The sequence below is a fragment of the Lissotriton helveticus genome, chromosome 10 (genome assembly GCF_964261635.1).
Source record: "Lissotriton helveticus chromosome 10, aLisHel1.1, whole genome shotgun sequence".
NCBI lineage: Eukaryota > Metazoa > Chordata > Amphibia > Caudata > Salamandridae > Lissotriton > Lissotriton helveticus.
The window spans coordinates 1131028984-1131046440 of NC_136071.1; the positions used below are offsets into that span (position 1 = coordinate 1131028984).

At 44.5% G+C, this 17457-nt stretch overlaps 1 protein-coding gene across 1 annotated transcript in view; it reads right to left on the minus strand.

The window, feature by feature from the left end:
* GPD1L (glycerol-3-phosphate dehydrogenase 1 like) overlaps positions 1-16513 on the minus strand; it is a 179564-nt gene extending 163051 nt beyond the window's left edge. The window contains exon 1 of the mRNA XM_078663935.1: positions 16305-16513. Coding sequence (XP_078520061.1) covers positions 16305-16348 — 44 coding nt within the window. The 5' untranslated portion in view covers positions 16349-16513. The remainder of the gene's footprint in view (positions 1-16304) is intronic.
* Between the last annotated feature and the right edge of the window lie 944 nt (positions 16514-17457).

A 17457-nucleotide genomic window follows, 5' to 3' on the forward strand; every position in this document is an offset into this window, starting at 1 on the left:
TGGACCAGGTACACCGCTTGCACACTTGACTAACGTCATGATCAGAATCAGAAGTTAAAAGATGCGCACTGTTCAAATGTACTCTGTCTTCACCTTGGGTTACAAGATAATACTTTCAAGTACTCTAGGTGCTGTCTTGTACAAAGGTAACCCTCCGGCACACTCGGCAACAGCCACGGGGAGCCTGCAAGTCTTTCAGTGTGCCATAAAACCAAGCACTCTGCTATGAGCAGGTGTGGACACGGGCCTCAGCCGAAGTGGTTGGATGGTTGTGGTACCAAGTGGACTGAAGGTAGGTGTAACCCCAGGAAGGCCGCCAGTAAACATGCAGTTGCATCCCATGTAAAGACCTACAGCACTCAGGAAGATCGAGTCCAAGTGTGGGCCGACAGAAGCCTCCTGACTTCTGTAGGCAGCCTTTGCATTGGTTCACAGCAATCTGGCAGATGTAGCCATTATACAGGCCTTTTGCATTCAGGTAGATGCACAACCACGGGGTCAAGGAAGACGACAGTGTTGCGGTTCCAGATAGAGAGTGCTACGAATTACTTGGGGTGGGAGGCACAGGCTCTAGGATCCTCTCTAGATCACCCTAAAGCAGTCGGCTTCTTCCCACTGCCACTGGGAATTGGCTGAACCTCGCTCCTCCTGGAGAGTTGCTCTTCCTGCAGGGCCAGGAGGCAGACAGCCTTCAAGGCAATTCAGGGCAGGTCCATAAAAGCTCCAGTAAAAAGTCCAAGCTTCAGATGATGTTCCCTCAGCTCAGGGGCACAGGCTGCACGTGTGCTGCACTAATAGTTCTCGCGCTAGCTGTCGTAGGTTCACTGCCTCATACTTGCCACTTTTTAAATTGTTTTTATTCACTCATTGATAAATTGTGTGCTGCTTTACCTGCAATACTCCTCATTGCTGATACTGCGCCCCATACCTTCATGGTAGTGATCTACTTGAAACTGTGCTTATTGTTCTTTCAGCAGTGCCTTCTGTTAGGCGTGGCTTTGGGAGTGAGGGAAAGCAGTCCACAGAATGGGGAAGAGCAGTACCCCAACTAAACTGGCTAAGCCTGCTGTCAACCCTACTGTTGATTGCTTCCTACAGCGTGCATTGGGTGCGTTAAACAATTATATCAAAACAGTTGAGAGGCGCTTACCTTTGCTTTCGACCTTCCTGTGCACTCCCTCTTGCCCCTTCCAACACGAGCCCTGGCATGGATGCTGTCACACCAAGTATACCATTGGATTCTAATCCCACTAGCCCCTATTGCAACCTTCATAGCCCATGTACCCTTGGTACTGCAAATTGAAATTGAACTATAAAGCCCCATGAGGGAAAACAACAAAAATAGCAGAAATGTGCAAAAAGTCTAAAGGTCCAAGGACAATGGCTAAAAGCTTGCAGCAAGATCTAGAGGATCGAACCAAGGACAACGTTGAGCACATGGTGGGGTACTTTCTTGAGAGATCTGTATGTAAAATGGAAGCCAAACTAAGGCCTATAAATCAACGCTTAACTGCAATAGAAGTTGGACTCAGGAATAGGTTGCCCAGATTGACCACTCCAATCTCCACTATCCCTTTGCCTCCCTCAAGGGTTCATTCAACGGCCTTGGCAGGCATTTCAGATGACCCCCCCCCCACCCCCACCAGCACTCATGACCCCTAACTGCCCTATGAGCGACCCTCTACACAGGATCAGCGTACAACACCCTCCACACCGCGAACCTGAAACACAGGAGGTCTTTCAGCCAAGTCCTGGAAGGAGAGGAAGGGGACTGAGAAGGGGGTGGAAATAAAAACGATGGGAGAGCTACCCCCCAAAATCACAGTCCTTGATCTCCCCCGAGGCATGCCCTTCTGTTGGAGTGTTATCTAATGTGCCTGGTTTTCCAACAAAAGCCACTGAGTCATTCACCCAATTGAAGAACAAGGTACACCACTGGTTAAACCTGTATGCTAGCCTATTGTTCCTAATGGCGCCCAGAATACTAATGGTGATCAGGGTGGGTTGGCTGGGTGCCTTGCCCAAGCGCTTCACATGTGACTGTGAGATTGTTATTTCAATTCTACTCTTATTGTCTCTTGTTTCTTAATTATCATGCAAGTGGCAAGATGCACCCTAGCATGTGCCTCTGTCCACTAAATTCTTTCTATCCACCCTGGTATACAAAAGCTATTTATCCAAGCGAGGAGGAGGGCTTACCATAGGAATGATACGAGAGTGAACTACAGGCGGTATGTCCCCCCCACAGAATGAGGACCAGTCTCCTCTGGCTGAGACTGATTGACTCAGTAAAAATGGACCCCGGACCTCACTGACCCACGGACTGCCTGTCAGGCAACTGAGCCCAATACCAACTCTACTCCTTCAAGAAACCACCCAGATGCCCGATTGTTAGACTCCCTCACTCACCATTAGCATAGTTAGCTGTGACTGGCTGGAGAGAAAAAACACTGGGAAACTGCATTCAAGTGGAAATGATAGATCGATTATTGGCCCCACCCTTTAAAAACCAGGAATGTGAGGCCACCTCCCCCACCCCCACCACAGACAACACAGTTAGCTTCTTAACTTGGAATATTGCAGGGATTAGCGGAAAGGTGGATAATCCAGCATATGGCACTTTATTGATAAACACCAAATATGCCTCTTTCAAGAGACTTGGGCTCAAGATCCAACTGACAGGTGTGGCTACAAGAGCTTTTGGGTACCAGCTAGCAGTTTGACAGCAGGTCAGCCATTGGGCACCCTCTTTGCATGGATAAATGTATCACTCTCATGCCCAGTCACTCAACTCCAGTTGGGTTGCAGGGACATCCAAGGGCTAGTTTCCTCCCCAGATAAGGGCATTCCCAACAATGTAATCAACATATACAATAGAGGCGTAGGGACATGCTCTGTATCTCCAATCCTGAATGCATTGAACAAAATCCTATAGGATTTCCTGGGCTATCACTACATGATTATTATGGGTGATCTAAATCTCACCTTTGAGCCCAATGATGTAGCACAGGATGCATCGTCTAAAGAGCATCAATTCTGGGGCATACCAGAACTGAAAACTCCATGTAGGAAATAACTATCAAGAGCTGCCCTACAGGCGTTGGATATTAACTTGGCCTATGAGTTGCGGGCCTCCAATGGTCACTCGCATTCTGTTGCCACTCCTGTACCAACATTTAGGCGTGAGTCTTATGCAAGCCACATTGATTATGATTTATTAGATTTAAGATTATGGAAACATGTGACTGATGTGGTGGCTGTACGGGAAGAAAGCAATCACAAGCCCTACTACTCCATGTCCACAGCCGTTTAGTATTTGCGCCCCCCCAATTCCCTGGAAGATATGACCAGCGGTTGGAGGTTACTAACAATTTTAGAAATGTGAAATGGGACACTATAAACTATTCCCCAGCTGTACTGTCTGAACTGTATTCGATCCTAGCAGCACATATGGAGGCCATGTATGAAAACTAGGGAGACTGTGGAATGGTTACTCAGGAACACGCTAAAATTCTTAATAGACTCAAGGTCATTTTTGTTTTTAAATCTAACAGCACAGGAAGCAAGCACAAAGTCACTGGATGGTTTAATAAACTCTGTAGAAAAGCTAAGATAATTTACTCAAAGGTATTAACTTTATCTTAGACCGACTGAAGAATGTGATATAAATAGACCACCTGTATCTCTAACCTAACCACAATTAAAACTGCCAATTAATGTGTAACCTCTTGGCATTTTCTTCTTCTTTAGTAGTTCTTCCTTGCTTTCTATTTCGTTATAATTGTCATTATAATTATTATTATAATAATCATTTATAATGTTCTTTTCCTTGAAAACCCAATAAAAATAATTTGAAATTAAAAAAAAAAAGCTATTAAAAATGGGGACTGCCAATATATCAAGGCACTAAGAGCCATATAAAGGCGGGAAATGCAAGTTGCAAACGCAGCCTAGGAAAGCAGGCTCTGGGTTGAGCTACTTGAAGCTTCGCAAAGTAACGATCAGAGAAGGTTTTGGTGATTAGTAAGCAGTGCTAGCTGGAACTCCCACACTCCGGGAGGGCCTCCGTACTCCCAGAAGGGCAAGCTCTATTCAAGCATGTCTGATACTGAACAGCCATTAGCAGCATCTGTCCCCCTCTCCTTTAGGGATATGCTATATGCTCCCCTGGAGCTCCTGCTTAAAGGAACTGCTTTAGCAGCTAACGCTTTTAAATTTGGAAAGGCACCAAGCTTAGACAAAATCCCAGGTTACCTATATAAATCCAACAACAGCATCTGAGTTCCATATATAAATACTATTACTAATATAATTGCTGCTGGTGCCTTGACTCCATCTACACAGAGGGGGAGAAGATTGTCCCAATGGTCAGAAATGGAAATCCAGGCGATCAATTTAACTACCGCCCCATCAGCCTCTTGGACAACCTCCAGAAGGTTTTCTGTAATCATATTCTAGATCTACTAGAGGACTGGATAGATGACAATCATATAATTTCCAATCTCTAAGCCGGATTTAGACTTCTGATCAGTTCAATCGATCAAGTCTTCCGCTTTCTGCAAACTAAGTGGAAAACTGTTGACATGGGGCAGTGTTCAAGTTCAAGTTCAAAAGACCTTTATTCGAATTTCTTAAAATTCATAAAAGTACCGATCATAACATCAACAAACCATAATAATATATATATACATGCAAATGATAAATAAAATAAGACATATGACATTACATTCCATACAGTGACAATACAATATATTTCAGAACGATATGCTTCATTTCCATAATAACACAGATAAAGCTGATTACTATATTCAGGGATTTTCCATCATGTTGCTTGCTCTTATGGCCAATCTTAAAAAGGAACTGATACGAAAAGTTAATTCATCACTATCCAGAGCAATCAACATACTATATGAATCTCTAAGAGTCAGTGGTCTGGATTTTTTAAAATACGGAGTTAAAAACCATTTGATAAATTTAAGATAAAATTTGCAGAAAAATAAAAAGTGCAAATCATCCTGAATACTCACACCATCACAGGGACATAAAATAGAATTGGCGCTGTGACAATACCCCAGTGGAAAGGACAACATAAATTTTACAGTGCCTGCCCTTAAACGAAACAGTAATGATCTCTCCCAGCTGGTCATAGGCAGGGAGAGATAGGGCGGCAAAGTCTGACTACACAATCCATTTCCTATATAATTCATAACAGTTGATTTTTGTGATTCGCTTCTTAGCCTTTCACTATTGTAAAGTGCATATAGCGCATTTTTGACCTCAACTTTATCCTTTAATTCTATAATCGTAGGATCAGTAAACAGAGTGCCTCTGTCAACTTCGTTTAGTGATTTAAAAACTTCGGACAACCATGGGATCCTCATTCCGTGATCACTACTTAAGCAGTCCTTAATAATATTTTGAGTAAGAGCAGCAGCATCATTCCTCCAGATTCTAATCCAGAAAAGTGCAGGTCTTGCTCTAATGAAATCACTTATGTGTGGAAGATTTAATTCACTATGACAGATAAAATTAGATGAGGAGATCGGTGCGCCCAACACTTTCCTGCAAAAGCGATTTTCCTCCCTTTGGATGCAGAGGCTATTTCCCGATCCCCATACCTCTGCTCCATACGTGGCAACAGGTGAGCACTGTAGTTTAAAAACCTTTAAAATAGCCTTAGTGGCACCTATTTTCTTTGGGCAGGGGAGACTCAAAACAGAGTTGTTGGCCTTCGAGAACTTGCTCGTGGCGTGGGCCAAATGCCCACTCCACGAGCCGTTCGCAGCGAAAACCAACCCTAAATATGGAAATTTAGGGACAGATTCCAATTTGCCTGTACCTAGCTGTATAGTATTGAGTTTCCTTTTGCCAGGGCCACAGGACATGATAAAAGATTTTTTTTAATTTACCCTCAGGTCCAGATCCTCCATGAACTTAACAAAACTATGTACAGGCAGACGAAGAGCATTAGGAGTGCGGGCCATAAGCACCGCATCGTCTGCGTATAAAAGCACTGGGAGTGTTTTCCCTAAAATGACTGGGACATCTGTGGTAACTTTTTTCAGGCAGGAGGATAAACCGTTAATATAGATGATGAACAGCAGGGGTGCTAAAACGCACCCCTGTCTCACCCCCCTCCCTATATCAATGGCTCCTGATACCTCTCCACCCATCCCAATACGTACCCGTGCTTTCAGGTCAGTATGGAGATAGGCTAAGAAATTTACAAGAGTATTATCAAGGCCATTGGTTAAAAGGAGGGACCAAAGCTTCGATCTATTAACAAGATCAAAGGCGGATGAGAGATCCATAAACGCAAGATAGGTGGGAGAGGAGCGGGCAACACTATATTTGTCAATTATCAATTTTAAATATAAGCATTGCTCCACAGTTCCTACCCCACTACGGAACCCCATCTGACACAGATCTAAAAAGTCAGTGTCAGTTGCCCATTCCAGTATTCTATGGAAAATTATACGACCCAATACTTTTAAAGTATTGTCCAAAAGGAAGATAGGTCTGACCCTGCGAATTATCACCCTATCTCCCTTTTTATAGATTGGGACAATAATGCTGGTTGCCCATGTAGTCGGCATAGCTGTTTTTGGAAGACTATTAAAAATATTGAGAAATATAGGTGTCCACAAATCAGCGTCATATTTGATAATATCAATGGGAAGACCATCGGGTCCAGGTGCCTTATTTCCCAGACTCTCTTTTATAGCTGTTCTAACTTCATGATCTAGAATTAATAGACCACCTGATTGACCAAAAGTAGGAGGAGGATGCTCCTCTGGGGGGGCTGCATAAATACTAGAAAAATGGGTCTCCCATGCTGCGCTTGTTATATTACAACTGATTTGGGTACGTTTATTTCCCATTTCCCTTGTTTTTCTGACAGCTGACCAAAATGGACCACTGCCACCCAAGTTTGCACTGATTACCAAAGAGTCCCATTGATCAGAAAGTAAATTGGCCTTCCGTTCTGATATTTTAGCTTTGTAGTTTTTCCTGGCTAGTTGAACGGTGGCTTTGCACCTTGGTTTAATAGAAAGAGCCTTTCTTAATTCTCTGTTTGCCAAGGAACATGATGAATCGAACCACCTTGGCTCTTTACCTTCCTTGGGTAATGGAACAGACAAAAGAGTTTTGATGGTTGAACACAAAGCTTCAAAATCGGCAATTAATTGGTCATGGTTATCACTTGGAGACAAGCAAGAGTCAATCAGATGTGGATATAGCGTTTGTACACTGCCTAAAATAGCCTCACAATCCACTCCCCTCCATTTTAACCGAAGGCCATCAATTGATGGAGTAATGTCTCTTGCACCATTTAAATTCTCAAAAATCGGACTTGGAGCAAGATCCAAAATTACAACCAATGGATTGTGGTCACTGAGGGGTGTTTGTACCACAGAAGTTTTTACTATACAATCTGTTAACAGTGGTGATGTAAATACATAGTCAATGGTGGAACTACTGTACCTACCAATAAACGTTGGAGCATAAGGGGAATCAGGGTTATGTCCTATTCTCAAAGCATCATCTAGATCAAATTCAATGAGTAATTTGGACAATTCCGAACCCCTACGCTCTGCTGGATCAGAATAGGTCTGATTAACAGGTCCAACACTCACTGCTAATTTTGCATTGAAATCACCCCTTATTAAAATACCTGACTTATTGTCTACTGAAAGGGAACATTCCAATTTACTTAAAACCTTGGATAATGCCAAAAAATTCTTATTCGGTACATGATAAAAATCATTATTATAAAAATTAATTAAATAGAGTATGGTCTTTGACTTCAACTTATATTCGAGAATCTGAATATTGGAATTACCAGGACCATCATTCTGCAGGTTTCTAATTGTACCGCCTGCAAGAATCTTAATCCCAACAAAGAGGCCACCCACTGCTCGGCCAAAACTCGGTTTAGGCGATGTTAGGCTGAAACAGTGATAGCCCTCTATATACAAATTGCCAACAGCCCATGTTTCCTGGAACATGAGAATATCTGCATCATTAATTATCTCAATCCATGCGGGGTCCGATAGCTTAGATTCCAATCCTGCAACATTCCAGCTTAAAATTGATAACCCATGGATATTGCAACGGTTGCCTGGCTTTACCCTAGTACTCCCTGCTTCTTTAAAGGTAGTATTAACAACAACAGGGGGATTACTATGGGCGGGCATCAATTCCATATTTTCCAATGTGCCATTCAAAACCCGACAGTCTACCGCTAATGCTGAATATCCCTCTTGTATACGGACTGTGGCTTGGCTATGGATTGGCATTATATCCAGTCAATCCTGCTCATCTAGGTTGGAAAAATATTCAAAACGATTATACGTGGGAATGTTGAATGTTGACCTTACTTCAGTTATCGGTTGAAACTGATGAAGGGCGAGGGCAGGATAAGACCTATCTCTGTAATTGTATTGGTGCATGTTTGAGAATTGAAAATGATGCGGAGAGTGAGAAGTAAAGTAAGTAAAGTAAAGTCCACATTTGTAAAGCGCACAATCACCCGTAAGGGTCTCTAGGCGCTGGGGGCTGTCGGGAAGATTAAGCGAGCTATTGCCCAGAGTCACATGGTGCTGGGCTAACCTGCCGCCGGAGCCGGGGATCGAACCGTGGTCCCCAGATTCCAGCGTCAGTCGCCCTGGCCGCGGCGCCACACCTCTCCCGGGGGTACTGACATTGGGATCTGATTCCGCCAATTATTATGGCTATTTAAATGGCCAAAATCCTGGTTTTGTAGAAAGAGCGGTGATTTGATCCTTGCACCAAAATTCGGATCTTGATAAGAGGTAGTGGGGTGACTCACCATAACTTGTTTTTGGGGTATCAAATGTCTATAAAAATAGCCTAATGGAAGGAGTGTGGTGTTGAATTCCTGAGTTGAGGGTGATGGGGCACTTGCTAGTGTTTTCTTTGCCCATTGTGGGTTCTTAAAATTGATTGTAACACAATCCCCCTCAAACTTTTTTCTAAGTGGGCCTATCCAACCCACCCTCTGAGTATTAATAATCTCCCTTGCACCTTCTATAGGGAAATTGCAATTTGCAATTAACCAGTGTAAGGTTTTATTTTTGAGGGATGTAGGGGTTTCCTCTTGGTCCTTCCTTAATTTAGAAACATTAACTAGAACAAGGACATAAGCCCCGCATTCTGGTGGTAGATTAATGCGGGAGGGGGCCTGTCTAGTCGTTTTTTGTGGCGGTTGAGCCAAGATGATCTTTTTGTGGCCTTTGTGGACCTCCGAGCCGCTTTTGACTTAGTCCCAAGAGACAAGCTATGGATAAGTCTCCAGGGTATGGGGGTCCTGTGTAATCTACTAAGACTTATAGTCTGCCTCCATGAAGGGAACTACGCTAGGATCTGCACAGTTAGTAAGGGTGTTTGCCAGGGGTGTGGTCTGGACCCTACCCTCTTCCTTTTAAAAATTAATGAATTGTGTAGGCTATGTTACTAGCTGTGCAAATGACACTACCTCTCTTGCTGGGCAAAAAATCCCAGGTCCTTTTTTATACACTTTTTATGAAGAGGTCATGTGTCGTGATTTATAATGTTGTTTTTTAGGGCTCGCCTGCCCATGCACTTGCGCATTGAGCTGGCGAGACATATAGGGGCTTATCGAGAGCTTAACCAAACTGGCGATTTGATGCAGTGCACGTGAGCGCGTGCACAATGCCACCAGCCTCCCTCCCACAAGCTTCTTCCAGGCCGTGTCTGCATTTGTCCTCCCCTAATTATTCACGTGCGCTCGCCTTTCTGTAGTGCCTCGCTTTCCCCATATGCTTGAAGGCAATCTGCCTCCCCGCCCCCCTGGCGTTTCTGGCTTTTCTCGCTTGTTTTCTTTGCGTTTGAGCAGTCCATACTTGTGCCCGTGTTTTCACTCGCTCCGCCTTTTTCACCCTCCCACCCGCCCCATCCCAACCCCAGCCAGAGCACCTTCACATCCGAACGCTGCCTTATCTGGGTTTATACATCATGCCTGCTCATGTTTGTGAGCGTTTCACACTGTACACTTTTGTGAGTACCTCACACCACGGTTCTCGTGTGTGGTAAAATCACACTCAGTATCTCGCATGCATGGCTCATTTGTTAGCATCTCGCACTAGTTTTCCATATTAATGAGCCTCTCCCACCCACGCTTCTGTTTAAGCCGTCTCTACATGAGGCTTCCTATGTTTGTGAGCATAACACGCTATACAAAGCATTCCCACCCACTCGCTCGCTGCCCTGCTCCCCTCCCCCGCCCCCCACACAGCAATGCCAAGATCTTGTTTTGTTTGTTTTGCGATCGTGCTACGCGCATTTGCCTTACAGAACGCACACTCGGCATACATTAATAGAGGTTTTGAGCTTCATGTCACAATAAGGTTTAGCACTGCGCTGGTATAGATTTTTGACACAAAATAAACCCTTTGCGTGCGAAATATGGTCAACACTTTTCAAGCTGCTCCCCCGCCGCTCGCCATATGCTCCTTCCCTCCCACTTCCCTCCCACTCGCTCGCTGCCCTGCTCCCCTCCCCCGCCCCCCACAGAGCAATGCCAAGATCTTGTTTTGTTTGTTTTGCGATCGTGCTACGCGCATTTGCCTTACAAAACGCACATTCAGCATACATTAATAGTGGTTTTGAGCTTCATGTCACAATGAGGTTTAGCACTGCGCTGTTATAGATTTTTTTTTACACAAAAAAAACCCTTTGCCTGCGAAATATGGTCAACACTTTTGTATATGTCGCTTTACGTCACGCGACCTACTGTGTAAAATCTCAGCCTCACTTTCTACTAAGATAGTTCAGATGCTATCAAGAGCTGACAGGCATAAATAAATAGCAAAAAATAGTGGAGTCGGACTTTCAATGGTTATGAACTACAGGACACTCCTCCATCAAGTGCTTAGCATCTCAGTTACCTGAGAGGCATATTTGGTGCTTTTTTAGCCACCTGTGCTTTACAGCACAAGTCAACATCTCGACAGGAATAGTAAGGCGCTATGTAAATAAATATATACATCCAGTTCATGCCACCCTGTTAGCCTATTGCAATTGCGTCACATTGCATGGGGATACTGCATCTAGCGCTTCACATCTCACCAGACACCTCTAACTGTGTCAAAAGGTGACATCAACAGTATATGTGGTGCTTCCCAGCCTTGTGAGTGGCACTCAACAGGACACACACACACAACCACACACACACGCAAAACACCACACACACACACACAACCCACCCCAAACACATACGACCCCCCCACTGCCCACTCACACACTGCCCACTCACACACAGCCCACTCACACACAGCCCACTCACACAACCCCCCCCACACACAACCCCCCCCACACACACACCCCCCCCACACACACACAACCCCCCCCACACACACACAACCCCCCCCCCACACACACAACCCCCCCCCACACACACACAACCCCCCCCACACACACACAACCACACACAACCCCCCACACACAAACAACCCCCACACACACACAACCCCCCCCACACACAACCCCCCCCACACACACACAACCCCCCACACACACACACAACCCCCCACAACCCCCCACACACAAACAACCCCCACACACACAAACAACCCCCCCACACACAAACAACCCTTCCACACACAAACAACCCTTCCACACACACACAACCACACACACACACACACCAGGATAGCAAAACATAGCATAGTATACCAAAACATAGCATAGCATAACAAAACACACACATACCCACACAACCACACCCACACACACAACCCACTCACACACTGCCCCCTCACACACTGCCCCCTCACACACTGCCCCCTCACACACTGCCCCCTCACACACTGCCCCCTCACACACTGCCCCCTCACACACTGCCCCCTCACACACTGCCCCCTCACACACTGCCCCCTCACACACTGCCCACTCACACACTGCCCACTCACACACTGCCCACTCACACACTGCCCACTCACACACTGCCCACTCACCCACCCCACACACACACTGCCCACTCACACACCCCACAACTCCCCACACACAAAACACACAACCCCACACACACACAACCACAACTCCCCACACACAAACACACAACCCCCCACACACAAACACACAACCCCCCACACACACACACACACAACCCCCCACACACACACACACAACCCCCCACACACACAACCACACACAACCACACACCAGGATAGCAAAACATAGAATAGTATAACAAAACATAGCATAGCATAACAAAACACAACAAAATATAGCAGAACAAAGCATAGTATAACATAACAAAACATAGCATAACATAAAAAAACAAAGCATAGCATAACAAAACATAGCATAGCATTACAAAACATAGCAAAGCATAGTATAACAAAACAATACATATAGCATAGCATAACAAAACACAACAAAACATAGCAAAGCATAACAAAACATAGCATAACAAAGTATAGCATAGCATAACAAAACATAGCATAGCAAAACAAAACATAGCATAGCAAAACAAAACATAGCAAAGCATAGTATAACAAAACAATACATATAGCATAGCATAACAAAACACAACAAAACATAGCAAAGCATAACAAAACATAGCATAACAAAGTATAGCATAGCATAACAAAACATAGCATAGCAAAACAAAACATAGCATAGCAAAACAAAACATAGCAAAACAAAACATAGCATAATAAAACACAACAAAACAAAGCATAGGATAGCAAAACAAAACATAGCATAGCATAACAAAACATAGCAGCATCACAAAGTGGTTGCATCTCAGCCACAGACTTCCTGTCTCGCACGCATTACGTTAAACATTTTACATTCACACGGAGCCTTTCCTATGCACTTTCAAAGGTTTCCTACTCTGTACAACTACCATTGCTGCGCCCACACACACTCTGCACCCACTCACACACTGCACCCTCTGCACCCTCACACACTCTGCACCCACACCCCATCTCCCACTCAGCACCACCCCAGCACCACTCAGCGCCACCACAGAACCACCACAGCACCACTCAGCACGACCACAGCATCACTCAGCAACACCACAGCATCACTCAGCAACACCACAGCATCACTCAGCAACACCACAGCATCACTCAGCAACACCACAGCATCACTCAGCAACACCACAGCATCACTCAGCAACACCACAGCATCACTCAGCAACACCACAGCATCACTCAGCAACACCACAGCATCACTCAGCAACACCACAGCATCACTCAGCAACACCACAGCATCACTCAGCAACACCACAGCATCACTCAGCAACACCACAGCATCACTCAACACCACTCAGCACCACTCACCATCACCACATCATCACTCAGCATCGCTCAGCAACACCACAGCATCACTCAGCAACACCACAGCATCACTCAGCAACACCACAGCATCACTCAGCGCCACCACAGCATCACTCAGCGCCACCACAGCATCACTCAGCGCCACCACAGCATCACTCAGCGCCACCACAGCATCACTCAGCGCCACCACAGCATCACTCAGCGCCACCACAGCATCACTCAGCGCCACCACAGCATCACTCAGCGCCACCACAGCATCACTCAGCGCCACCACAGCATCACTCAGCGCCACCACAGCATCACTCAGCGCCACCACAGCATCACTCAGCGCCACCACAGCATCACTCAGCGCCACCACAGCATCACTCAGCAACACCACAGCATCACTCAGCAACACCACAGCATCACTCAGCAACACCACAGCATCACTCAGCAACACCACAGCATCACTCAGCAACACCACAGCATCACTCAGCACCACTCAGCACCACTCACCATCACCACATCATCACTCAGCATCGCTCAGCAACACCACAGCATCGCTCAGCAACACCACAGCATCACTCAGCAACACCACAGCATCACTCAGCAACACCACAGCATCACTCAGCGCCACCACAGCATCACTCAGCGCCACCACAGCATCACTCAGCGCCACCACAGCATCACTCAGCGCCACCACAGCATCACTCAGCGCCACCACAGCATCACTCAGCGCCACCACAGCATCACTCAGCGCCACCACAGCATCACTCAGCGCCACCACAGCATCACTCAGCGCCACCACAGCATCACTCAGCGCCACCACAGCATCACTCAGCGCCACCACAGCATCACTCAGCAACACCACAGCATCACTCAGCACCACAGCATCACTCAGCACCACTCACCATCACCACATCATCACTCAGCATCGCTCAGCAACACCACAGCATCGCTCAGCAACACCACAGCATCACTCAGCAACACCACAGCATCACTCAGCGCCACCACAGCATCACTCAGCGCCACCACAGCATCACTCAGCGCCACCACAGCATCACTCAGCGCCACCACAGCATCACTCAGCGCCACCACAGCATCACTCAGCGCCACCACAGCATCACTCAGCGCCACCACAGCATCACTCAGCGCCACCACAGCATCACTCAGCGCCACCACAGCATCACTCAGCGCCACCACAGCATCACTCAGCGCCACCACAGCATCACTCAGCGCCACCACAGCATCACTCAGCGCAACCACAGCATCACTGGTTCAAATATGTTCTTTCAATGTTTCAAGCTGTTTTCAAGCTTTATTACAAATCACAAAAAGATGTTAATATTTCACTTCTGTTCTTGGATTTTCGCCACAATACAAAACACTGAACATAATCTTCACAAAAGTTATTTACAAAAATGTAAGCTATTGCCATTACAAATTAAATACATTATTTAAGTATTAATTATTTTAAAAAATTTAAAGCATTGTTATTTGTAATATCAATACATCTAAGTCAAGTAAATACAAAACATGTTGCATTACAAATGCTATAGGTGTCACATTTGCGAAAGTTATAACTATTGGCATTGTAAATGACAAAGCTATTAATTTAACTATTTGAAAAAATAACACAAATAAAAAAATATTATTTATAACACCAATAGCTCAAACTTTCCTAATGCGAGCCCTATTGCATTTCCAATGCTTGTTAATATTCTTGACGATTAAACTTGTTTTCGATCTGTCAAACTTTGAAACTGAATTGATGACTGGAGGCAGGCAGATTCATCTAAAGATGTTTACATCAGACAGCAGACACAGAGGTAAGTTGCATAAAACATGTGCTTCACAAGGAGCAAGAGTTACTAACTCTGTCCCCAGTTACTGTATGTCAGATCCCTGTATACCTCCCAAGGAGGACAGAGGCAGATTTCAAGATGCACAGTGACCAGACAACAGTCATGCTAAGTCACAACACTAATGAACTGCTGTTGTCATCCAGTCTGCGCATCAAAGCGTGGTCCAAGTCGTATTTTACTTCTAAAACGAACATGCCCAAAAGTTTTGTTAAGCAAAAGTTACTTTTTAAAATCCTGAAATAAGGTGCCAAAATCCTGATATATGTGTAGTTGATAACCAATAAGGTCAGAAAAAAACTGAGGAAACAAAGGCTGTAAAATTAATCTTTCATAGTTTTTAATTTTTACTTTAGAAGCTAGAAAAGAAGGACACTGTAAATCTTAGTTCAACTATAGATGAGCATGTACATCATGGGGAATCACCATCCTCATCACATATGCAACCATGAAAGTAAGTCTCAAATGTCGCTGGAATCCCCGTATTAAAGGAGCTGATGCGGATGTTCAAAAAATTGCCGCACGCGTTTGGATTTGTAGTTTCACACTCAAAAATTACCCAAACGATCTACTTGGGTACAATTTTTTTTTTTTTAATTACATAAATAAAAAATAAAAAAATCAATCTAAAATGCCACTCATGTTTAGAAATTACTCCAACGGTACAGCTAAAGAAAAAATGTACATCCGAAATGACACAATATTTTTGTAAATAACATTTACATAGCGCTTCCTACCCCTGACAAAGAGTTGAAGCGCTTTGCAGCAGGTAGCAAACAACTCCAGAAGTGGCATAATGGCATAATTTTGGCAATTTAGCAAAAATTCCAATACGTGAAATTACCAAAATTACGCCAATTATGCAGGGGATTAGAATTTCGCCCAGGCCTAGTTTATCTAAAAGTAAAAAAAAATAATAATAATAAACTATAAACAAACTCAAATGCTAAAAGTCTTTGACATCCAGTCTCTAGAGTTTATTTAAGGTAAGGAAATCAATTTGAATTGTTGAAAAACATCAGACGTAAGTGAGGATTGGCAATTATGTTTTATGCTCCGAAGGCTGCCATCAGGGCTCCATTTACTACCTCTGCACCCAGTGCTGGGGCTAGTTTGCTCCACCATCACTCACCAATTTCCTGAGCCCACGATGCAGACCTTCAAAGGAGCAGACATGGTCTGGAGTGCGCGGTGCAGAGCAGCAGCGAGTATCTAGTGAAGGTCAGTCCCAGCTCTGCTGTTTCAAACGGCGAGCGCCTAAAGGAGACTTGCTGAGCTGCAATAACACACCCAATATGTAACCCACGCTGCACCGTCATCATAACGACGCGACACTGTTTCAGGACTCAGGCCTGCTGGGCATTGTAGTTTGTACTAAAATTACTTCCGGGCTTAGTTACTCGCAAAGAGTCTGGAACGCTAAGGTATAGAGAAAGCACGATAAAAATTTAGCGGCCATCTTGGTAGGGTTATTTTTTACGACCCGCTATGATTTTGCATTTACCCACAGTAGATGTTTATTTTGGGAGAGGCTATACGACGGTACGGAGCACACAGTGCTAGTGTTCACACAACGTACGGCTAAAGCTATGATTAAAGGTCCTGGTGCTAATGTGCTGCCCGGCTCAATAGGAAAACAAACATTGGCAAAGTCAATATGTCTAACCTGTGCAATGAGATCTATTACTTTGTCAATGTTTATTTTAACCATGTTGTGCAACGGCACGGCTCCTGTGCAAGGCCAGGCTGAAAACAATGCTGGTGAAAAGATCATGCTGTGTAAATATGTAATATATATTTGTCCAACCCTATTTGCTTCAACTTTTCCTAAAATGTAACCTTGAGTGAATTTGCAACTTGTATATATGTACCTCTAACCACTAGTATCTGTAGTAGACTTATGTACTTACTGACATTCTTGTGTGAATTTAGAGTTTATCTGTTTGTATCTGTCATATAATTAATGTATTCTGAAGTTATTATGTAATGTAACTGGTTCTATTGTAAAATGTTCTGACACCTTTGGGTAAAGATCACACTATATACAAGCGCATAAATATATAAATTGTATGATATGCTATGATATGACCTGTCATTATACGGCATGCATACATGCCAACATTTTAAAGAGGAAATTGGGAGTTTTTGTCTTGTCTCCTTACGCCTCTTAATCTTCCCCCACTTTTCTTTCTCAGTTTCAGTTCTCTTCTTCTTTTCCCCCATCCCGCCTCCTCTCTTCAATCTATATTCTACCATTGTCTTTACCCCAAACTCTCGCTAATCTC